This window comes from Lepidochelys kempii, unplaced genomic scaffold (genome assembly GCF_965140265.1).
Source record: "Lepidochelys kempii isolate rLepKem1 unplaced genomic scaffold, rLepKem1.hap2 scaffold_37, whole genome shotgun sequence".
Taxonomy (NCBI): domain Eukaryota; kingdom Metazoa; phylum Chordata; order Testudines; family Cheloniidae; genus Lepidochelys; species Lepidochelys kempii.
This window is the reverse complement of record NW_027333638.1, coordinates 513134-538368: the sequence shown is the minus strand read 5'-3', so window position 1 is coordinate 538368 and position 25235 is coordinate 513134. Positions and strand designations below refer to the sequence as shown.

Below are 25235 nucleotides of genomic sequence, written 5' to 3'. Positions count from 1 at the left end.
GCTGGTGGGGGGGCAGGAAAGTGACTCTCTGCCCCCGGCACGGCTGGGATTGGGGAGGCAGAGACTGGGGCCCGGCGGGCGGGGTCCCTTGGGGGGTGTTGGGGGGAGAAGCCGGAGTTGCGGGGGCTGGGGGTTGAATTGTCTCTGTGCAGCCAGGAAATTCCCGGGGGGAAGTGGGGGGCGGCGGGGGAGTTAATTGGATCCCCTCCCCCCCCCGGGCACAAATGCCCCCCAGTTTTCCCCTTTTCCCTCTCGGTAGCTCCCACCTGGTTGTAAACTCCCCCCCACCCCCCCATTGATCCGCTCTCTGGTCTCCCCTGATCCGCCCTCCCGTCTCTCCCTCCTCCTCACATGTCCATTGAAACTCCCCTCCCGTGGGGGGGGGGGCGGGATTTCCCTCCCCCCCGCGTTTTATCTGCAGCGATTTGTCCCGATGTCGGTGGGAAGTTGGAGCCCGGAGCCATCCCCCAACCTGGCTGCCCCGGCGTGGGGGTGGGAGGAGACGCCGGGTCTCTGCCGGGGCGGGGAAGGGAGGGGACGTGTCCCCCATGGGGCTGCCCCCGATCCCGGCTTCCCAGTCCCACTTGATGCCCCCCAACTGCAGCACCGTTGCCCCCAGCCCCCACCTACCCCCCACCTGCCCATCCCCCACTGCCGCCCCCTCCCCTCCCCCAGGGAGCCCTCCAGCTTCCCCCCACCCGTCCCCTCCAGTCAGCCCCTCAGAGGGCTCCCTGCTGCCCAGGTGAACGGGGGTGGGGGGGACCATCACTTTCTGTTTATGTATTGGACAGGCTGGATTTTATATGACAAACGGTCCCCCCTTTTCCAGCTAGTTCTTTAATAGCCACATAAAATCCCCCCCGGTCTTGGCGTTTATCCCTTGTTCTCAGTTGCGTAGTTTGTGACACGTTTTCTCTGTACGTCTCAAAGATTGATAAAAAAGTTTGCCCCACTTTTACTCTAGTTGTCTACTTCTAATTGAATATGCCCCTGAGAGCTTTCCCTGTCTCCGTAATTATAAATTACGACGAAAATCTCAGATTTACACCTTTTCTCAGATTCCTGAATATGGATCTAAAACGTTTGCCAATGTTGCCCATTTCTATTCATTGACCAAATAGTGGTGGGAAATACACTCAGCTTTTACCTCTGTGACAAAGTGGGACTGTTCTTAATGTTCTTAAGGTTTCCTCTGAATAGTGTGGGGGTGCCTCAGTTTCCCCTAGGCAGTTCTTAAGTATCTAGGTGGTGGGATAAGGGTGTATGATCATTGCAGAGCCCTAGAGGGCAGGTGTGTGCAGGAGTCTGGACACAGAGAATGGCCGACACCCCGTTTCCTGGCCACTGATGGCCTGGGCCCTTCCCCCCTGCAAGGTGAGAGCTAAAGGGTTGGAGAACAAAGGAATCCGGTGACCTCCTGGCCTGGGAAAGGAACCAAGCCCAGAGGAGGAGGGGCTGGAGGGAGTTGGAGTGAAGTGCAGACGTGGTTGTCTGGCTCACTGCCCCCACCAAAATGGACCCAGCTGAGGGGTCCTGTTCTCTGCACCTGCAAGCTCTGTTTTAGACCATGTTCCTGTCATCTAATAAACCTCTGTTTTACTGGCTGGCTGAGAGTCCCGTCTGACTGCGGAGTTGGGGGGCAGGACCCTCTGGCTTCCCCAGGAGCCCTGCCTGAGCGGACTCGCTGTGAGAAGCGGACGGAGGGGCAGAGGAGGCTGAATGGTCCGAGGTCAGACCCAGGAAGGAGGAAGCTGGGTGAGCTGTGTGTCCTGAAGACAGGCTGCTCACAGAAAGGCGACTGCCCCAGAGTCCTGCCTGGCTTCGTAGGGAGCAGTTCCAGAGCATCGCCCAGGGACTCCGTGACAACCTCCTATCAACAACTGCTCTAAAATCCCTCTCATTTTCCACTTTCCTCTCTATAATTTGCATAAATGGATCCAAAATCCCTCAGATTTCCAACCTTTCTCTTTCATTTCTGAACACTGATCTCAAATCTCAGGTTTCCCTCTTACGATGTCATTATCAAATGTCAATTAAAAATCCTCTCGAGTTTGGGTCTGTTCCCCATGTCTCTAAATCCTAGCAACTTGTCCTTCTTTGGGGGGAACCTGTCGCCCTGAGAGCTTCTCCATCCTGGTTGGGAAATTAACCCCCCTGCAACAATGATCATCTTTCCTTCTCCTTTGGGAATCATTTGTTCCCTCCTTTCTCTCTGTTAAAAATGTTTGCTGATAAAAGAGACTAGCCATATATTCAATACCCATCAAAGCCAGGGGCCTCCCCCTGTTTGGGGGATGGGTGTTCCCATTTGGTAACAGGAGAGTTCATAGAATCATAGAATATCAGGGTTGGAAGGGACCCCAGAAGGTCATCTAGTCTAACCCCCTGCTCGAAGCAGGACCAATTCCCAGTTAAATCATCCCAGCCAGGGCTTTGTCAAGCCTGACCTTAAAAACCTCTAAGGAAGGAGATTCTACCACCTCCCTAGGTAACGCATTCCAGTGTTTCACCACCCTCTTAGTGAAAAAGTTTTTCCGAATATCCAATCTAAACCTCCCCCACTACAACTTGAGACCATTACTCCTCGTTCTGTCATCTGCTACCATTGAGAACAGACTAGAGCCATCCTCTTTGGAACCCCCTTTCAGGTAGTTGAAAGCAGCTATCAAATCCCACCTCATTCTTCTCTTCTGCAGGCTAAACAATCCCAGCTCCCTCAGCCTCTCCTCATAACTCATGTGTTCCAGACCCCTCATCATTTTTGTTGCCCTTCGCTGGACTCTCTCCAATTTATCCACATCCTTCTTGTAGTGTGGGGCCCAAAACTGGACACAGTACTCCAGATGAGGCCTCACCAATGTCGAATAGAGGCCTCACCAATGTCGAATAGGTCGAGTTGGCTGGACCCTTTTCTTTTCTTCAGCTGGCACGGGATGAGGAGGTCCCTCTGAGTGCAGCGTGGGTCCAGAAGTATCCCAAACCCCATGACAAAGGGTATCCGTGAGGGGGGGCTTCCCGCAGTGCAAAGCTATAGCCAACTCTGGGGTGGATCCACGGTGGCCATTATTTGCTCGTGACAGAGTATGGAAATTTCTTACTTATTTTGGCCCTCCATGGCTTCCCTTCTCCTGTTAAAGAGGCGTCCCCCCGGGCTCCCTCTGCCTGTGTGACTGGCCAGCAGGGGGTGGTGATAACTTTCTATCCACTTACCAGACACTGTGAGGGAACACTGTTGCTGGGGGGGGGGCATGTCTGTGTGGGGAGATTGCAGCGGGAGCTGAAGGGGCATTGTGGTAGGGGGAGGCCTCTGGGTGGCTGGGCAGGGGGGGCCCTAGTCAGGTTGGTGGGTTCTGGAGGGTTTGGGGTTTCGGGGGGTAGTTCTGATGTGCCCAGCCCTAAGGCTATGGGTCCTGGAGGTGGGTATCGCTGGGGGCCTGTTGGCTGCAGACCAGTGGGGGTGGGGGTCTCTTGGGCAGGTGGGGCAGGGGATTAGACGCTGCCTGGTGCTGTGCCAGGGGCTCTGTCTGGGATTGCCCAGCTGGCTCCTGGGACCATTGCCATGCCCAGTGCACAGCACTGTGGTGGGGCGGTCCCTGGCGCAGAGTGAGGGGTCCTCCTGTAAAGCGTCAGGGGGTCCTGCTGGGAGGAGGAGGGGGTCCCAGGCAAATGGGCTGGCAGATCCTGGTGGAGGGCAGGTGGGGGTCCTAGGCAGGCAATGGGGAAATCCCAGGCAGGCAGTGAAGGACTATAAAATGACTCTACACAAACAGCCCCCCACCCCATTTCTCCTGCCATTTGCAGGAGCAAATCCAGCCATGGGGGAGCAAACAACCCAGGAATGAGAGTTTCCTAGCAGACAGGCATGGAGAGGGCACAGGGAAAAGGAGATAGAGAGACTGACAGGGTCTGTGGGATAAAAGAGTTTTGAAAGAGATTTCCAGCTCTCTCATCTGCCCAGACAGATGTATTACTGCACTGTGGGGAGAATCACTTTCCTGTGGACAAGACGAGGATCAGAGAGAGGAAAACCCAGTTCCTGACTCCATGTCCCTCCTGCTGGGGTGTGGCTGCCATGGGGTCAGTGTCAGAGGGAATCCTCGAAAGGGACTCCTTTGGTTCTGCTTTTTTCTAGGATTGCGTTCAGAGACTTTGTTTTGGGATGCGGGAGAGAGAAAGGAGGTTAAAAGTGTGTCTGTGGGCTTAGCCTGGCAGGAGGGGCCAGGTCTCTGCTGTAATCCAGAGATTAAATAGAGAGTTGTCACTTTGGATGGGCTATCACCAGCAGGAGAGTGAATTTGTGTGGGGGGCGGAGGGTGAGAAAACCTGGATTTGTGTTGGAAATGGCCCAACTTGATGATCACTTTAGATAAGCTATTACCAGCAGGACAGTGGGGTGGGAGGAGGTATTGTTTCATATTCTCTGTGTGTATATAAAATCTGCTGCAGTTTCCACGGTATGCATCCGATGAAGTGAGCTGTAGATCACGAAAGCTCATGCTCAAATAAATTGGTTAGTCTCTAAGGTCCCACAAGTACTCCTTTTCTTTTAGCATTTTCTCAGTTCGGCAGAATCTCAGATCTCACTCTGCAGGGAAAGAGCCTGGGGGAAGCGTGATGTGAAATGAACTAATGCCCGTTCCCAAACCTTCACAACGGCCCTTCTCGCCCGGCCAGGCTGCAGAACGACGCTCACGTTTCGTTCTGGTTCATCCCGTCCTCCCATGGGACAGGGGAGCGACATGGCTGCAGAGGAGCCAGCTCAGGTAGGGATTATTGGGGGGGTTCTGATCTGTTCCTGCAGGAGGGAGAGGGACAGCAAATACACGGGAGAGGGGAAGGTTAACATGGTCTGGTTTGGAGGTTAGAGCAGGGCAGGAAATGCACAGGGTGGAGAAAGGGAGGAGGCCAGAGCGTGGCAGACCTGCCTGGAGTTGTTTAATAAGTGGTCTACGTTCTTGGAACAGACCCATGAGGTTCGGAGGTGGAAATGCTCCAGTTTGGTGAACAGAAAATAACCCACGTAGATGGGGCTGGGAAAAAGGACCAGACTCCTCGTGCTGGAGCCTGACCCAACTAACCAGCGGGTGCCTTGAAATTGAAGGGGGAAGCCACCTGTCAGGCTTAGGGGAGATTCTCCTGCCTCATATCCAGCTCCTCACAAGGAGGAGGGTGTTGGGCTTCCTACAAGAGATCTCTCCGTAGACCCTGCTTGGGGCAGCATCTCCGGTATCAGTCTGTGGCTAGTAGGTGTGTGATGGATCTGCTGGGAGAGAGGAGGGGCTCTCTCTTCGCCCCCTCACCCTGGTGTTTCCTGGGTGCTCTGAGCGGGGTGGGGGTGGGACTCTGTTGACTGCGGTCCACCCAGAGTTTCGTTTGATTGGCTCCTCTCCCCCACGAATAGTGGGGCTGTGAGTGGGGCAGCAGGTCCTGAGTGTGGGGCTCTGGCTCTTTCAGGGGCTGGTGACCTTCGAGGAGGTGGCTGTGTATTTCAGCAGGGAAGAGTGGGCTCTGCTGCACCCCGCTCAGAGAGCCCTCTACAGAGACGTCATGCAGGAGACCTATGAGACTGTGACCTCGCTGGGTAAGGGTTCCTGTCCCCTCGGTACTTGGAAGGGGAACTGAAGAGATGAGGTTCACGCCACCCCCACAATGCCACCTCTGCTCTGTCCTGTTCCAGCATCACCCCAGCATGCCAGTGACACACACACGACCAGAGACCCTCCCCTGCTGCTGAACGCTGTGGGAAGAGAGCACAGGAGCAGAATCGCACAGTGTCAAATATCTCCTGTTTGCAAAAGTAAAACGGGGGGTTAGGTCCAGCATAACAAGCAGAAGCTTCCTACCCCTGGCCTTCTCTCAAACCCTGAGCCTTTCCACCCAGACCAGAAAGTGCTTGGGGTGTAAGAAGCAGGCTGCTGGGGTCAGAGCGGCTGGTCCAGGGTTACTGATCACACAGACCTTGAATGCTGGCTGGGGGAATCCAGACAAGGGAGCTCCAGCAGCAGAACATTGAAACTCAGCCAGGATTACAGATGACACAACTCTTCACTGCTCCGGATTGCCCCGTGCATGGGACAATGGCCTCGGTTGCTGGGAAAATCCTTGAGACCTGGAGAGTTGCTCCCCATCCGCATGTGCACTAACCACAATCTACCTTCTCTGCAGACTTGGTTTTTTGAGTCCCTCATTCCTGAAGTCACATGACCCCGATTCTTATTTTTCACATTCTGCTTTTCTAGACTATTTAGAGTCTGTTGCTTCTGAATGATAGTTTCTAATTTCCCAGTGTTCTCCACAGCCAGGGATTTTCCTACTCTCTCCCATTGCACTGGATTCACTAGGTTCCCTGGTATTTAAGAACGGCCACACTGGGACAGACCAAAGGTCCATCTAGCCCAGTGTCCTGTCTTCCGACAGTGACCAGCGCCGGGTGTCCCAGAGGGAATGAACAGAACAGGGAATCATGAAGTGATTCATCTCCTGTCACCCATTCACAGCTTATGACAAACAGAAGTTAGGGACACCATCCCTGCCCATCCTGGCTAATAACCATTCATGGACCTGTCCTCGATAGATTTCTCATGATGTTTGTTTGTTTTTTTTTGTATCCCTATTATAATCTTGGCCTTCACAACGTCCTCTGGCAAGGAGTTCCCCAGGTTGATTGTGCGTTGTGTGAAGAAATACTTCCTTTTGTTTCTTATAAACCTCTGCCTATTAATTTGATTGGGTGATTCCTAGTCCTTGTGTTCTGAGAAGGAGTAAATAACACTTCCTTCTTTAATTTCTCCACAGCAGACATGCTTTTGTAGACCTCTCTCATATGCCCTCTTGTCTCTTTTCCAAGCTGAAAAGTCCCAGTCTTACATATCTCTCCTCATACAGAAGCTGTTTCATACTCCTAGTCTGGGTTTTTTTGCCCTTTTCTGAACCTTTTCCAATTGCAATGTATCTTTTTTGAGATGGGCCGACCACATCTGCACACAATATTCAAGATGTGGGCGTACCATGGATTTATATAGAGGCAAGTTATGTACTGTCTTATTATCTATCCCTTTCTTAATGATTCCCAACACCCTGTTTGCTTTTTGACTGCCTCTGCACCCTGAGTGGATGTTTTCAGAGAACTATCGACAATGACTCCAAGATCCCTCTCTTGAGTGGAAACAGCTAATGTAGACCCCATCATTTTATATGTATAGTTGGGATTATGTTTTCCAATGGGCTGCACTAGGTGCTATCCTGACATCTAGGACTGCTGAGATCCTGCATTCAGTGAGATCCCTGCCCTTCCTGTTCCCGTTCTCATAAAACAAGAAGAGCATCCAAATGCGTGTTTACCTTCATTCCCTCAGCGGTCCTCATGGGAATCCCTGATCGGTTCCAAAGTGCATTAAAACCTTTGTTAAAGGGTTACCTCTTGGTGGTTATCAGGTCCTGTGAGTTTGTAGCCCAGAAAGACCCCGCTCAGTCAGCTCAAACTCAGCTGTTTATCCCCCAAAAGTCTGTCGTCTTCAGTCTCCTGAATGAGGGGAAATCCGTCACTACCCCTTTCTGCGTTGGGTAAAGCTTCAAAAGGTGGAGCTCTGCATAACCAGCCTTGAGATCTGGCATTCATCACCCTGTAGTGATACCAGCTTGCACAGGAAACCCATCCCGCAGCCCTTCCTGGTATCATGTGGCGCATCTCGGCATCATAGTCTGTGAAGAATTCATGCTTTCAAAGGCTGGCTTAGATATACAGATAACAGTCATAATTAGGGCAAGAGTTTGCAGGCAATGAAAACAGATTAATTGACAAACGTGAGCAATATCTAATCCTTTAAAGCCTGAAAGTGCCTTGGGGGGAGGGGACAGGAGCCGGCTGTGTGGGGGCGGTAGGGCTCAGATACTGGGCATTGAGAGCCTAGAGGCAGCTGTGCGCTGGAGAGACGGGGCATGAACCAGCTGTGTACAGGGCAGATGAGCAGGGGAGAGGTGCTGTGGACACGGCCACGAGCAGCTGTGAGTGCCGTCCTCTCTGCAGCATGATGAGAGAGCCTGGCGTCCCACTGCCGATCCCAGACTTGTATAAGGAGGGAAGAAATTGGCATCAAGTCTCAACCGCAGCCAGCCTGTGCCCTGGGGAGGAGACAGGTGTCTCCAGGGTGAAATCTGGGGGATTGTGACCCTGCATGCCCCACCCACCCTCTGATCAGCAATTCCGGATATTAACGGTGATTCCAGAAACAAAGAGTAATTTTGGGAAAAAATGCAGTCCTAGCGACAATTTCCGGAAAACACTGGCCCTGGTTGTAACATTAATTCCGATAGTCTCAAGATCTAGGCCTGTGTTGATCAGATCTGCCACTCTGCCTTCACGGAGTTCACTCTGCTGGTGGGTTGCACCCCTTCCCCCATTCTGTGTCTGCCTTGTCTATTTAGATTGAAACTTCTTCAGGACACGGGCCATCAACGCTTCTCGGTTGGTACTGTGCCTAGCAAAATGAGGACCCACTGTTAGTTGGCCCTTAGGCACTAAGGTAATGAATATGATTTATAATAATCATCTCCTGGCACTTTGAGCCAAGGAAGCCGGCCTTGGGACGTTACTACTTAAAAGTGAGCTGGGCTTAAAAGCATGGAATATTCTTTGTGACAAGTATCCCACAAATTCCACTGACCTCCCTTGTTTTCTTTGCCTTGAGCAGGGTTTCCAGTTTCCAGAACTGATGTGATCTCGCAGCTGGAACGAGGGGAGGAGTCGTGCGTCCCAGACCTTCATGGCTCTAAGAAAAAAGTGCTCCCGAGAGCTGCCTGCATAGGTGAGGCATTGGTTAAACCAACCCCAAAACTGTCAGTGAATACAGAAAACATTTGGGATGCCCTACAAAGACCTTGTGAGCTCTCCAAATTCAGCATTGTTCCCTGCAGATGTAGAATCGTTAGGCAGAGGTCACTCATGGCTTCCCACCTATCCTGACTGACAACCAGCAGCAGGTCCCTCCCCGATCTCGCTGTCCCCTGAAATTTCTTCTGAGATACGGACCCAGAACTGATCCCTTCCTTTCTCTCCTCTGGGGAAGGTTTAAGGGAAAATCAGCTCCTGATAGGTTTGATCTGTCCTGTACACATTTTGGTTCCTTCATCCCTTTTTCCATTCTTCTCTCTGACATTTCCTTTCTCTCTGGCGCAGGCAGGATGCCCTGAGTGTGGGAAACACTTCAAGCAGAGCTCACACCTTATTACACATCGGAAAATCCACACGGGTGAGAAACCTTACGGATGCCCTGAGTGTGGGAAACACTTCAAGCAGAGCTCACACCTTATTACACATCGGAAAATCCACACGAGTGAGAAACCTTACGGATGCCCTGAGTGTGGGAAACACTTCAAGCAGAGCTCACACCTTATTACACATCGGAAAATCCACACGAGTGAGAAACCTTACGGATGCCCTGAGTGTGGGAAACACTTCATTGACAGTTCATCCCTCCTCTCCCATCAGCGAATCCACACCGGTGAGGGACCCTACATATTCTCTGAGTGCGGGAAAAGCTTCAATCAGAGCTCTACCCTAATCACACATCAGAGAACGCACACAGGAGAGACCCCCTACATGTGCTCACACTGGGCTTGATGGACCATTGGTCTGACCCAGTCTATGACCTGTCGTGTGTTCTTATGTAAGCCCTCTGCGGCCTTGTCTACACGGGCAAGTTTCTGCACAGGAAAGCAGCTTTCTGCGGTGTAACTCCCGAGGTGTGCACGCAGATTTCGTGATGCATGATAGAAAGGGGCCATGACAGGGACACACTGCCGTGCGGGGTCAAAGTGAAGGAGCTGTGACACGCCTACCACAAGGTGCAGGAGGCAAACTGCTGCTCCGTATTGGGGCCTAACTAACCCCAGCATCACGGCAAGAATCTACCTAGCAGCTGGAGAAAAAATATGAATGAGAGTCACAGACACCCCCACGTGGCCTGTCTCTTCCCCAATCTCAACACCTGGAAGATTGTCTGGAAGACTCAGAATTTGAACTGCGGAGATTGGTCCCAGGCTGAGAGGGAATTCAGTCTGTGTATTAAGAACTCAACATTGCCTGGAGGAACCAGTGAGTGAGAAAAGCTGTTTGATCCAATTTTTGCTTAGTATATTCAAATTAGAGTTTAGACTGGGAGTCTATTTTCGTTTGTTTTGTAACCACTTTTGACCTCTGTGACCAACACTTATACTCAGTTAAAATCTAACTTTCTGTAGTTAATAAACTTATTTTACTATTTTATACTTACTCCTGAGTTTGTCCAAAGTGCTTGGGAAAGTTGCTCACATGACAAAGGCTGGTGCATGTCCCCTTTATTTTTGATGAAGTGGCGAACTAATTAATGAGCTTACACTTTTCAAGAGAAGGCCGTGAGCCGTGTAAGATGGTACATTTCTGAGGTGCAAGGCTGAGAGCTGGGGAGATATGCTGGTGTCTCTGTATAATTGAGGAGTGGTTTATAGAGCATTCAGGCAACTGAGTTGGGTGCTTTGCTGCATGTTGTTGGCCAAATGATCATAGAATCCTAGGATATCGGGGTTGGAAGGGACCTCAGGAGGTATCTAGTCCAACCCCCTGCCCAGAGGAGGACCAATCCCCAACTAAATCATCCCAGCCAGGGCTTTCTCAAGCCTGACCTGAAAAACTTCCAAGGAAGGCGATTCCACCACCTTCCTAGGTAACGCATTTCAGTGTTTCACCACCCTCCTAGTGAAAAAGTTTTTCCTAATTTCCAACCTAAACCTCCCCCACTGCAACTTGACCATTACTCCTTGTCCTGTCCTCTTCTACCGCTGAGAATAGTCTAGAACCAACAAGTTCTCCCTGCTTGTTTCCCAGGCTTCGTGCATTTATGTATAGGGACTTGAGATAACCCGCTGATCGCCCGTCTTTCTCAGGATGAGGCAGGAGCCCTCCTCTCTCCTGCACTCCTGCTCGTGCTTCCTCCTGGTATCCCACTTCCCCACTAACCTCAGGGCTTTGGTCTCCTTCCCCTGGTGAACCTAGTTTAAAGCCCTCCTCACTAGGTTAGCCAGCCTGCTTGCAAAGATGCTCTTCCCTCTCTTCATTAGGTGGAGCCTGTCTCTGCCTAGCACTCCTCCTTCTTGGAACACTATCCCATGGTCAAAGAATCCAAAGCCTTCTCTCCGACACCACCTGCGTAGCCATTCATTGATTTCCACGATTCGACAGTCCCTACCCCGGCCTTTTCCTTCCACGGGGAGGATGGACGAGAACACCACTTGCACCTCAAACTCCTTTATCCTTCTTCCCAGGGCCACGAAGTCCGCAGGGATCCGCTCAAGGTCATTCTTGGTAGTATCATTGGTGCCCACGTGGAGGAGCAGGAAGGGGTAGCGATCCGAGGGCTTGATGAGTCTCGGCAGTCTCTCCGTCACATCGCGAATCTTAGCTCCTGGCAAGCAGCAGACTTCTTGGTTTTCCCGGTTGGGATGGCAGATAGATGACTCAGTCCTCCTGAGCAGAGAGTCCCTGACCACCACTGCCCGCTGCCTCCTCTTGGGAGCGGTGGTCGTGGAACCCCCAACCCTAGCACAGTGCATCTCATGCCTTCCAATTGGCGCAGTCTCCTTCTGCTCCCTTCCCTCAGACGTATCCTCTGGTCCACTCTCCGCATTAGTACCTGTGGAGAGAACATGAAAACGGTATCTGCCCTGTATCTGCCCTGCTGGTACCTGGACGCTCCCCATTCTTCTTCTGGAGGTCACATGATGCCAAATTTCTTCACCGTCCTCCTGTCCCCGATGTGCAGCCTGCTCTGAATCTGTTTTTCTATGATTCTCTGTGTGCTGTGTGGATTTGTGTGTGGGTCTGATTTTTGTTAATGCCTGCATGGGCCTGTGCAGTGTGTGATTTTCTACTTCTCTCTCTGTGTTTCTCTCTCTGTTTGTATCTTCATGTGTAAATTCACTGGAATGTTTAAAAATATCCACAGCTTTGCTAATTTTCACCAGGAATTTTTCTCGGTCAACAAATTCTCACTTGTTCCCTACCGAAGTGTTCACTCTTGGATGGCATCAAATTAATCTATGAAATTCTGAACTGAAACCTCACCTGCTTTTCAGGGATTCTTCCTTAGACTCAGAGGACCAAGAGCTGGAAAATTCACCTAATTCAGTTTAAAGGCAAAGCTTCACTGAGAGTTGAAATTCCAAGCCCTTGTTTACAAAATGAGAAAAAGAGCCAGGGGAAGCACTTCTTTTTGGTTCACAGAATAAAGCGTTTGTCATTTAAGGGTTTGTTTCCCATATTTTAAAACCACAAGGGGTCTTCGTAAACACCCAGTCTGATCTCCTGTCTAGCACGGGCCCGAAACCTGCGCCCGAAGAATTCCTTTCTAACTAGAACAGATCTGTTTAAAAAAAATGGATCCAATTTTGATTTGAAAATTTCCAGGAATGGAGACTCCACCAGGACTCTGGGAAAGATTTTCAATGGTTAATTCCCTTCCCTGTCAGAAAGCACGCCTTATTTCCAATCTGAATGTGTCTAGCTTCACTTCCAGCCATTGGCTCACATTATACATTTGTCTGTTAGATTGAAGAGCCTGTTCGTAAGTATTGTTCCCCATGTAGGTATTTAGGGAGTGAGATTGTCATCCCCTAAATCTTATCTGAGCTCTTTGTGACTAATTTGCACCTGTCTATTTGTGGACATCTAGATGCACAGTGGAAACATGCCCACATTCTGCTCCTAGTCAGTGGGAAGCTTTGATTTTGATATGGTCTCCAAAGCCCTCGCCAACATCTCGTAGAAGATGGGGGAATCAGGGAAAAACCATCAATTTGTTAAAATTGCAAATGAAGAATAAATTAAGGTGTTTTGCTGTAAAGTCACTTTTCCCTGACTGGGAATTGAACCCAGGTCGTGGCGGTGAGAGCGCCAAATCCTAACCACTAGACCACCAGGGAGAGGAGGATAATGCTGTTCTTCTCAGCTGTGCTACACTTTTAGGCTATTTTCTGTCCAATTTCTGAAACCTTCTTTGTCCATTCCCTGAGCGGCTAAGAGCAGAGCGGGCAGGAACCCCTGTGCTCAGGGTCACAACCTGAGCCCAACCCAAGCCACTGAAACAAACTCAAATGATGCGTCAGTTTCCTCCACTCGGATCACAGAGCAACACAAAGAAAACCCAGGAGGAACAATCCCCCTCTGCCTTCATTCACCCCATTGCAACCCTCTCAGCAGCCAACGTGGGCCTTCTTCTGGGAAGGACATTGAGCTGATAGGAACTTTGGCATAGAGAGCAAGGGAGGGAGTTTGCTCTCCCTCGGTGTGAGCTGATTGCATTCTGACTCCATGTAACAGGGCTCTGAGTTTTGCCATCTTCTGAATTCTGTGTCCTCAACAAGCAGCCAAAGTGCTGAACCCCCTGGACCCTTCTGCTGGGAGCATGGGGATTGCACAAGAGCTGCAAGCCCTTTTTACCTCTCCTTGTCCTACTCAGCTTCCCCAGACTTTCCCCACCAGTGGTTTCATCAGACTCTGGAGGAATCTAAGTCCCTGCAGGTTTCCCTCACCCACCTCATAAGGGAAACAGTGATTCCCTTCTCTGACACTCCTGGGGCCACATTTTCTTTGAGGAGCTTCTCCCCAGGGGGTCTGATGTCCTGCAAAGATGCAAAATCACTTACCGTGGAATTCTCTCCCCAGAACATCTGAGACAATATTGACTTAAACAATGAACTAACTGTGATCATCTGCCCTTCCTTCAGTTACTTTAGGTTCTGCTGTTGTTCACCATTTCTGAGTGGAGATTTTAAATCACAGCTATTTCTTCATTAGCATGTCATGGGCTACTATCAGCAGGAGGAAAAATCACTTTTTGTAGTGGTAATCAGGGTGGCCCATTTCAAACAGTTCTCTGTGAGTTCAATCCTTGAGGGGGCCATTTAGAGATCTGGGGCAAAAATTGGGGATTGGTCCTGCCTTGAGCAGTGGATTGGACTAGATGACCTCCTGAGGTCCCTTCCAACCCTGATCTTCTATGATTTTAAGGCAACCCCCATCTTTTCATGGACTCTGTATATATCCAGTGTCTGCTAGTGCCTGGCACACACTTTTAGCCCTGGTGTTGCTTAGAGCTACTGCTTCCGGCCATCGGGTGGCAAAATCCATGAAAGTCAGTATGTACTGCTTTCCTCTGGGTGTCTTTTTCGGAAAAGGACCCAGAATATCCACAGCTACTCGCTGAAATGGAACTTCAATGATGGGGAGTGGCTGGAGAGGGGCTTTGACCTGTTCTTGGGGTTTTCCCACTCTTTGGCACACCTCACAAGACTGGACATAGGTAGAAACATCCTTGCCCATTCCCTCCCAGTGGAATGACCCCCCCAAACGGTCTTTGGTCCTGTTCACCCCAGCATGGCCACTAGGGTGATCGTGGGCTAAGCTCAAGAGCTTGGCCCGGTATTTAGTTGGAACTACCAACTGTCTCTGAGGATGCCAGTCTTCCTGGTGTCCACCAGAAAGAGTTTCCTTGTATAAAAGTCCTCTTTCTATAACAAACCTGGATCGATTAGAAGAGCTGAGAGGCGGTGGGTTGCTCCGTGCCGCCGTCCAAGCTCTCTGGAGGCTTTCATCTGCTTCCTGTTCAGTCTGGAACTGTTCCCTTGATGCTGGAGACATCAGTTCCTCATGGGATTGTGGACCTAGGCTTGGTCCCTCTGGAAGCGATATAGGGGATGGAGCTGTTTCTGTTGACTGTGAACCGCTCTCCGCTGGTGCACTATGTTGGGATTCAGGCTCCGGCTGAGCCTCTTGTGTAGGGTTATCGGCTGCTGCCAGTTCAGGTTCGGTGGGGCCCTCTGGTGTTGAGGTTGCAAGTACTGGATTCAGTGCTGACACGGGGTCTGGTGTTGGTTGTTCGGCTGGTTCCGGTTCTGGGACTGATTCCGTCTGGGTCTCTGGGACTGGATCCACTACTGCTGTTGCAGACATTGGCCTGGGGTCCAGGTCCATCACCTCTGACCGGGTCCTGATAGAAGTTTCCGGAACAGAGCTAGGCCTCACGGCTTTTTTAGCCTGGCTGTGGGTGACCGTTCCCACCCTCTTGGCCGGCTTCACATGCTTGGCCAAGTCTTCCCCCAACAGCATGGGGATGGGATAATCATCATAGACTGCAAAAGTCCACATTCTTGACCAGCCCTTGTACTGGACAGGCAACTTGGCTGTAGGCAAATTGAAAGAGTTGGACTTGAAGGGTTGAATCGTCACTTGGATCTCTGGGTTGATTAAATTGGGGTCCACTAAGGAAGCATGGATAGCTGACACTTGTGCTCCGGTGTCCCTCCACGCAGTGACCTTCTTCCCGCCCACACTCACAGTTTCCCTCCGCTCCAAGGGTATCTGGGAAGTATCTGGGCCTGTGGACCTCTGGTGTGATTCCGGTGCAATGAACTGTAATCTGTTGGGGTTCTTGGGGCAGTTGGCCTTTACATGCCCCAGCTCGTTACATTTAAAACATCGTCCAGCTGACGGGTCACTGGGGCGAGGAGGGTTGCTGGAGAAGGGGGTGGTGGGACGATAAGGGGTCTGGAGGGTTCTTTGGGAGGTAGGTGGGGCCTTGGGCAGCCCCCAGTAATAGGGTGTGGTCTGGGGTGGTCCCTTCTGGTCTCCGCTCCAGCTGCGACCAGTTTTCTTCTTCTCTGCCACCTCCACCCATCTGGCTCCAATCTCTCCTGCCTCGATTACAGTTTTGGGTTTCCCATCTAGGATGTATCTTTCTATTTCCTCAGGAACACCCTCTAAGAATTGTTCCATTTGCATTAGGAAGGGCAAATTCACTGGAGATTCAACACTTGCTCCTGATATCCAGGCATCCCAATGTTTCCCAATGTGGTAGGCATGTCGGGTAAATGACATGTCTGGTTTCCACCTTAGGGCTCGGAACCTCCAACGAGACTGCTCGGGTGTTATCCCCATTCTGACTCTCGCCTGGGATTTAAACAGTTCATACTTGTTCATGTGTTCTTCAGGCATTTCAGCTGCCACCTCAGCTAAGGGTCCACTGAGCTGCGGCCTCAGCTCTACCATGTATTGGTTGGTAGAGATGCTGTACCCAAGGCAGGCCCTTTCGAAGTTTTCTAAGAAGGCCTCCGTATCATCGCCTGCCTTGTAGGTGGGAAACTTTCTGGGATGGGAAGTGGTACTTGGAGAAGGATTGCTAGGGTTTGTTGGTATATTCTGCTGGGCCTTTATCTTCTCCACCTCCTCCACATGCTTTCTCTCTTTTTCCTTCTCCTCCAGTTCTTTGTCCCTTGCTTCCATTTTCAGCCGCATGAGTTCTATCTGTCTTTCATGTTCCCTTTGTTTTTCCGCAGCCTGAAATCTGGCTAGTTCCAGCCTTTGTCGAGCCGTGGATTTTGTCATTCTAACCTCTCTGTTTTTAACTAACTTTACACCCAAGGTTTAGAAATAAACAAACAAAACTTGGCTGTAAAATTTTGCTGTGCTGGAATAGAATACCTATTCTCTGATAGTGATTGTCAGCCTACAGAAAAAGACAATTCCCTTGTCTCTGCTCTGGGCCCAAATCAAAGCAAAAAACCTCCAACTACTTGGAAACCTGCTTACCAGCAGCCCAAAGGAAAAAAAAATTCCTTTTCAAACCTGTGCTCCTTGTAAAACAAAAAAATCAAAATCCTAAAAAAAACCAACCCTGCCACTTTTGTCTCCAGGCAAATGGGTAGAACCCACACCCCCTATTTACTTTTAGGAAGAAAAGAAAAAAAAAACAAACTCTGGGTTGGAAGACTGTGAATTTCCCTGCAGGAGTTAAGTACCCTGCCTCCAGGCAAAGAAAACCTGCAATTCACAAAGATAATCCCCTTTTGTCTCTGCTTGGCCACAAAGCAGAGAAAAACCAAGCTGCTTTCAGTTTCAGCTGCTTTCTGGACATCCTTTCCAAAGGGAAAAAAAAATTCCTTTTTAAAATCTGTATTTCTAGTTCAAAAAATCTCAACTGGATCTCAAAATGATTTCAGGTTAATCCCACCACTATGCCACCATGTCAAGGTTCCTCCCCCACTCTGAACTCTAGGGTACAGATGTAGGGACCTGCATCAAAAACCTCCTAAGTTTATCTTTACCAGCTTAGGTCAAAAGTTCCCCAAGGTACAAAATAGTCCACCCGTTGTCCTTGGACTGGCCGCTACCACCACCAAACTAATACTGGTTACTGGGGAAGAGCTGTTTGGACACGTCCTTCCCCCCACAATACTTCCCAAAACCTTGCACCCCACTTCCTGGACAAGGTTTGGTAAAAAGCCTCACCAATTTGCCGAGGTGACTACAGACCCAGACCCTTGGATCTTAAGAACAATGAACAATCTTCCCAACACTTGCACCCCCCCCCCCTTTCCTGGGAAATGTTGGATAAAAAGCCTCACCAATTTGCATAGGTGACCACAGACCCAAACACTTGGATTTGAGAACAATGAAAAAGCATTCAGTTTTTTACAAGAAGACTTTTCATAAAAAATAGAAGTAAATAGAAATAAAGAAATCCCCCCTGTAAAATCAGGATGGTAGATATCTTACAGGGTAATTAGATTCAAAAACACAGAGAACCCCTCTAGGCAAAACCTTAAGTTACACAAAAGATACACAGACAGAAATAGTTATTCTATTCAGCACAATTCTTTTCTCAGCCATTTAAAGAAATCATAATCTAACACATACCTAGCTAGATTACTTACTAAAAGTTCTAAGACTCCATTCCTGGTCTATCCCCGGCAAAGACCCAGCATACAGACAGACACAGACCCTTTGTTTCTCTCCCTCCTCCCAGCTTTTGAAAGTATCTTGTCTCCTCATTGGTCATTTTGGTCAGGTGGCAGCGAGGTTACCTTTAGCTTCTTAACCCTTTACAGGGGAGAGGAGCTTTCCCCTAGCCAGAAGGGATTTCAAAGGGGTTTACCCTTCCCTTTATATTTATGACAGGCCCAGCCTTGGATGTCCCCTTCTAAGGCTTTCTCAGCTGCCAGTGTATATCCGCTCCCTCAGTTCCCTTTTGAAGAACAGGACAACAAAGAACTTACTTTCCAAACTCAGACAGACATCAGAAAAGGTGCAATGTCTCATCCAATTTGCCCTTCTCACAATGAGGCCAAAACACAGGCAAATCTCATAAGCAAGAAACCTCACATCCACTCCACTTCTCCATGGACATTTCCATGCCAGCTCCTCGGGAGCAACCAACAAGACAAGAAACCAAAACGCAGTAAAATCCAGGGCACGTTTCACACCACAGGTTTCACTGACTGCGAAGGGTCATATAGAAATGTTTTGCCTTTTCAGACCTGAAGATTTGGTTATTCTCTCCTTCCCTGAACTGGAATGGAAAGCGAGGAGATAGGTGTGAGAACAAGCACAACTAAGCAAAGGAAACAAGGCACCCAGCATATAACCCATCAGCAGGAGATTAAAACCTGGGCTACACTACACAGTTAGGCCTGCCAACAGCATTTTAGGTTGTCCTAATTACCTCACGGTGCACACTACAGCCTTGTCCCATCTATGTAAGTGCCCTGCTACACCCACATAGTAACTCCAGCTCCTCAAGAGGCACGGGGATTAAGTTGGGGTCCTTAGGACAACCCAGTGTCTGTGTAGACACTGCCTTACTCACAGGGGCTGCTGGCTGTCTTGCCAATGTCATGGCTTCCGGCTGGCTCCCTTCATGGCTGCCCTCCGCTCCCTGATCCCAGCGGGGCTGCACCTGCCTGGCTCCTCGCGGGGCTGCTGCACGAAAGCTCCCGGCTCCCTGCGCAGGGAGCCAAGAAGCCTGGGCACTTGGCCCCCGCCCCCACTCCTGGCTGGGAGCAGGCAGGCAAGAAGCCCAGGTGGCCGGCTCCCACTCCAGGGAGGAGGTGGGGAGTCAAGAGCCCAGGGGGCAGCTGGGCTCCCAGTGGGCAGCTGCGCGGAGTGAAGAGCCCCGTTTCTCAGCCCCCCCACACTGCCCCTCTTCATTCGGTGGAAGTACTCCTGGTGAAGACACACTCCGCCGACAGAAGGAGGGGAGTGGGGACAAACTCAAATTAAGCTTCCGCTTCCTCCATCACGATCACAAGAGAAACTGAAAGAAAACTCAAGAGGAACAAGCCTCCTCTGCTTTCATGCGCCCCCATCACAACCCTCCCTGCTTTGTTTTCTGCCTGCATTTCCTTTTGAAACTGCAATGGCTGCTCCAGAAAACGATCATGTCTCTGAATTCACAGCAACATCCTGAGGATGATAAAAGTATGAAGGAATTCATGGTCCTTTATGACATAATAAAATAATAATTAATACGTTATTATTTGTATTGCAAGATTAATCTTTCCCTTTTGCAGATTCAGCTCCACATTGATTCTTGTTGCTCTTTGCAACGTATCTATCTATCTTGGCAACAGTATTTGCTGTTGTTTCAGGTGGAGCACTCAGCGTGTTATGTTTTTCTGACAATCTGTGTCTCGAAAATTCTAGCCAATATGCCTGGAACTTCCAAGAACCGTCAAATTATGAAGGAATTCCAGGTCCTTTTTTATATTACCATTTATCAGTCGTTATTATTCGTAGAGCAAAGATTAATCTTTCATTTTTTTAGATCCAGCTCTATGCTGTTTCTTGTTGCTATTTGCCATGTATCTATAGCTATCTAGCTATAAAGGCAACCGGTTTTTGCTCTTGTTTCTTTGTATTTGTACACTGCAACTTTTCAGCCGAAGCCACATGACCCTGATTAATGTGACACCAGCCAGCCATGGGTGATTCATTGCACTGTAGACATATCCCAACGTTATGTCTCCACAGCGATTCAAACACCCAGGGCACCTGTCTCAGAGCCCGGGGCAGCTGACTCAGGCTTCTGGGGCTGGGGCTGCAGGGCTATAAAATGACAGTGGAGACAGATGGGCTTGAGCCCAATCTCTGAGGTCCCATGAGGGGTGAGGGTTTCCAAACCCAGGCTTCAGCAGGAACACCAGTATCTGCACCCCACTTTTCAGCCCCACAGCTTGAGCTCCAGGAGCCCACATCAGGTGACCCAGGCCAGCCCTGCTGCCATCTTTATCCCAGGAGAGAGGGACTCTACGGGGACGTCTCCATTGCAGTGTCAGCCCAGGGGTGGCAGGCTGTGCTCAAAGCAGCACCCTGGAAGCCCCATAGTCACCACTCTCATAGAATTAAGGTGTGATTTGTACAGAGTCGGCCTGGTGAGCTATCATTGTAAAAGTCGTGATCTGTTGAAGGCTAATACCTGGGTGGATGGTGTGCGCTAGGCTTGTCTGGGAAGTGGTGGAGTTTTGCTCTGGGTGCGTCACTGAAATATGTGATGAGGCTGGGAAATGCCCACCGCCAGCCTTTCCGGTGTGACGCTGGAGGAGCCAGACTCGCTGCTGGCCCAGTGAAGGTATCCACGCTCCCAAGGACTCTCCCAGGAACCGTGTACAATGCGGACTCCTCCGAGACAGCCCGGAGACAATGGACACTGCTTGACTCACATCAAGGCAGAGGAACTTCCTAACAAGTTGGAAGAAATTATGAAAGAGGGGAAGAGACGTCATGACTTGGCCTCTCTCCCCCGCAATTCAACACCTTGCAACACATCTGGAGGACAAAGACTGAACTGAAATAATTCAGAGATCAGAAGAGAAGAATAATAATCCATTCAAATCAACGTCCCCAAACAGACTAGTATTGGTTTCTCAGGAGAAAACTTTCCATGTGGGGGATTTTGTTTTCCCACTCAGACCTTGCCAAGGGAAGCAGAGAGAAAATCTTTGACTTGCCTCCTTCAGAACGCTTGGCCTAGACACTCTAGCTGTGGGTCACTGTCGTGGCCTTGCTGAGAACAGGGGCATTTTAATAATTTGCAGAGGTCCCAGGGTGTTTGGGGGAGATTATGAGGCTATTACCTTTTGAGATAAAAGCTAAGAAATACAGAACGAGACAATTCTTTCATACATCTGGCCTTTAGACATATTTCATTTAAAGCAGGGGGTCTAACATGCTGTGAGAAAGTGGAAATGTTGGAAGCTCAAATAATTCAGTTTTTTCTAGGTCTTGTGCGTGTGTAAATGGCACAACATGTTAATTTATAAGCACATCGTTCTTAATTTCGTTAAATATTATGTGGTGTGTTAACTATATCAAATGGGTTGTACAATACAATGACTTTTCTATGCGTTGCCCAAAACATATTTTTAGTATTATTTACATGCACCGAACTCCTTGAACATAAAGTTGTTTATTTCATTCCTGTGCAGTGTGTTGGTAGCTCAGTTAATTGAGTTTATTGTCACTCTGTGTGTGTGTGAGGTACAACACAATAATTTAGTGATGCTGAAAACGTTCCCTTCTCCCTCCGGAACTGCCTTGGAATCACCTTCCCTTTGTAGATTAATCTACTCCTGTGTCTGTATGAGGAAAATATGGTTTCTATGAAAAAAACTCATTGTTTATTTAAAAGGACTGACACCAAACGGCCACACTATGGGGATACAACACCATGAGTAAGAACAGGAGGACTTGTGGCACCTTAGAGACGAACAAATTTATTGGAGCATAAGCTTTCGTGAGCTACATCAGATGCATGCAGTGGAAAATACAGTGGGGAGACTCCTATACACAGAGAACATGAAACAATGGGGGTTACCCTACACACTGTCATGAGAGTGATCAGGTAAGGTGAGCTATTACCAGGAGGAGAGCCGGGTGGGGTGGGGGGAACCTTTTGTAGTGATCATTGGAATTAATTTGCAAACTGGATACAGTTAACTTAGGCTTGAATAAAGACTGGGAGTGGATGGGTCATTACACAAAGTAAAACTATTTCCCCATCTTTATTTCCCGCCCCCACTGTTCTCACATGTTCTTGTCAACTGCTGGCAATGGCCGACCTTGATTACCACTGCAAATCAGAGAAAAAAGACGAGAGCAGAGTGGTTTCTAGACACCCTCCCATCCATCTAATACAGACACACAGACTTTTCTAAGGCATTAACTTTTCCTTCTCCTTTATGATTCTTTAATGTCTCTGGAAATACCAATTCCTAGAGGCCCCTTTCACAGAGCAAACAACCACAGAGCAATGAGAAAGCTAGGGGCTGCCAGGTTGTTGAGGGCAAGTCTTGAAAGGGATGCCCAAACAATCCAGCTGGATCCCCAGCAACCAGATGTGGGGATTAGCTGCACAGCTGTGGCTGCTGCTCTGAGGGGAGCGGCATAAACTACCTGCCTGTGGATGCAGCCCACCAGCTTGTTCTCCTGGGGCAGATGGTGAGTGGTTGGGCAGGGATGCTGCACCGGCTGGGGTCTGAAATATGAACAGGGGTCTAAGGAACCTCAGCATCACAGTCATCAGGAGTCCAAGCTGCTTGGGGTTAGCTTGTGGGCAATGGCCCAACTGGATTGTTTGTGCATCCCTTTCGCCACGTCCCTTGTGATCCACCAGGCCTTGCAGCACCATGGAAGAGTACCCCTTGCGGTTTATGTAGTGGCCGCCCCGCTGTTCCGGGGCCAAGAGAGGGATATGCGTTATGTCTATCGCCCCGCCGCAGTCAGGGAACCCCAGCGCATGAAAGCCATCCACACTGGTCTGCACATTTCCCAAAGTCACGACCCTTGATAGCAGCTGATCAATGATTGTGTTGGCTATTTGGATCACAGCAGGCCCCACAGAAGATTTGCCCACTCTAAACTTATTCCCGACTGATTGCTAGATGTCAGGCGTTGCAAGCTTCCGCAGGGCTATGGCCACTCACTTCTCAACTGTGAGGGCGGCTCTCATTTTGGTGTCTTTGCACTTCAGGGCAGGAGACAGCAAGTCGCAAAGCTCCATGAAAGTGGCCCTTACGCATACAAAAGTTTCTCAGCCACTGGGAATCATCCCACACCTGCAACACAATGAGGCCCCAGCAGTCTGTGCTTGTTTCCTGGGCCCAGAATTGGCGTGCCACGGCATGAACCTGGCACAGCGCCACCATGATCTCCCAATTGCCACACGCCGTGCCATCTTTGTCCATGTCCTCATCAGTATAGTAATCGCACGGTCGTCGTTTCCTCGCCCTGTTTTGCAGGGACTGCACATACTGCTGGATAATGCGCGAGGTATTTAAAATGCTTAAAACTGCAGCGGAGATCTGAGCGGGCTCCATGGCGCCTGCACGGGTAATCCTGGAAAACGGGCGCGAAATGTAGGAGAGCAGATTGGCAGGGGAAGAGGTGCTGTTTGGTTCGTGGTAGCCGAAGAAAGGCGGAAATGGTTGTCTTCCGTGGTTTTCACGGAGGCGGGAGCCCAGGACAGACAACCCGGAGAAGCTCGGAAGCGTGGCACCAGCGGGAGAGCAGAGTTGGAGGCAGAAGAGTTCGATGAGGAAGAGAAAGAGCAGATAGTAGAGATTACATCGGAAGGGAAGAGGAAATGAGAGGCGGATTCATAGTTGCAGGAGAGCAAGCGGTGCACCGTCTGCTGAAAGCAGTATGGCGTCTGCATGCCAAAAAGGCGTGAAACGATTGCCCGCCCTAGGTTCCTGATGACACGCACCAGAAACACCCGCAAGAATGTTTTTGCCCCATTGTGCACTGGGAGCGTTACCCAGAATTCCAGTGGGCGGCAGGGACTGCGGGAACTGTGGGATAGCGACCCACGGTGCACCCGCTCCGACGTTCGATGCTAGCCTCGGTACTGTGGATGCACTCTGCTGAATTCACGTGCTTCAGTGGGGACACCGAAGCCTGAATGTCTAAAATAGCTCCCGAAATTTCGAACCGAATAATTTTGAACTAATTTCATACTGTACACGTACCGTTAGAAAAGTCTGTGTGTGTGTGTTAGATGGATGGGAGGGTGTCTAGAAACCACTCAGTTCTAGTCTTTTTTACTCTGATTTACGTTAGAAAATCTAAAGCAGGGAGCAAGAAGAGTTGCCTTCTCTGAGGCTTAAACTCAGGACCTTCAGATTATGAGACTGATGTGCTGCCCGCTGCGCTAAGAAGGCTTGGAAGAGCTTTAGGCTCGGTGCTTATAGAACCAGCTGAGCAGCGGGGAACCAGCTGAGCAGCAAATGGCAGGAGTTTGCCTGGGAGTTCACCTGGAGTGAGCCCACTGAGGCTTACACCCTAACGACTTCTCTGAGGCATTACTGCATCTCCGGAGGAAGCTCATAGTAGGAAGGTAATATGGATGGGGAGTGTTCAACTGTTGTGACCTGCACTGGATGTGCCATGTTTGTCTTTCTTCCAGAGGACAGAAGCGACTTTGTCTGTACAAAGTGCAAGCTGGTCTCCATATTGGAAGAGAAGGTTCAAGGTCTGGAGCAACACGTATCGACCCTGCGTTGCATAAGAGAAACTGAAGATTTCCTGGACAGACGTCAGGATATGCTTCTATGGGTACAAGGTTCTGAAGATTCAGAGCAGGCTGCGCAGCAGGGACAGGAGGACTGTGAAGAAATCTGGCAACATGTGACCTCCAGAAGAAGAAGGGGGAAAGTCCATGGACCAGCAAAGCGGACACAGGTAAGTAACCATTTTCATGTTCTCTCCACAGGTACCATTGCGGGGAGTGACCCAGATGATACGTCTGGGGGAAGGGAGCAGAAGGAGACTCCACCAGTTGAAAGGAATGAGATGCACTGTCCTAGGGTTGGGGGTTCCACGACCACCACTCCCAAGAGAAGGAGGTGGGTGGTGGTGGTCGGGGACTCTCTCAGGAGGACTGAGTCATCTATCTGCCACCCTGACCGGGAAAACAGAGAAGTCTGCTGCTTGCTGGGGGCTAAGATTCGCGATGTGATGGAGAGACTGCCGAGACTCATCAAGCCCTCGGATCGCTACCCCTTCCTGCTTTTCCACGTGGGCACCAATGATACTGCCAAGAATTACCTTGAGCGGATCACTGCAGACTACGTGGCTCTGGGAAGAAGGATAAAGGAGTTTGAGGTGCAAGTGGTGTTCTCGTCCATCCTCCCCGTGGAAGGAAAAGGCCGGGGTAGAGACCGTCAAATCGTGGAAGTCCAAGAATGGCTGCACAGGTGGTGTCGGAGAGAAGGCTTTGGATTCTTCAACCATGGGATGGTGTTCCAAGTAGGAGGAATGCTAGGCAGAGACGGGCTCCACTTAACGAAGAGAGGGAAGAGCATCTTCGTGAGCAGGTTGGCTAACCTAGTGAGGAGGGCTTTAAACTAGGTTCACCAGGGAAAGGAGACCA

The 25235-nt window shown here is 50.0% G+C and overlaps 1 protein-coding gene and 2 non-coding genes across 3 annotated transcripts in view; 1 reads left to right on the top strand and 2 right to left on the bottom strand.

Moving 5' to 3' along the window:
- The window catches only part of LOC140904590 (uncharacterized), a 565656-nt gene that overhangs the window by 349569 nt on the left and 190852 nt on the right, over positions 1-25235 (top strand). The window contains 1 exon segment of the mRNA XM_073327022.1: positions 9180-9598. Coding sequence (XP_073183123.1) covers positions 9180-9598 — 419 coding nt within the window.
- TRNAE-CUC (transfer RNA glutamic acid (anticodon CUC)) lies at positions 12883-12954 on the bottom strand. The gene has a single exon. It is a non-coding gene; the product is annotated as a tRNA-Glu (tRNA).
- TRNAM-CAU (transfer RNA methionine (anticodon CAU)) lies at positions 23952-24024 on the bottom strand. Its single transcript has one exon. It is a non-coding gene; the product is annotated as a tRNA-Met (tRNA).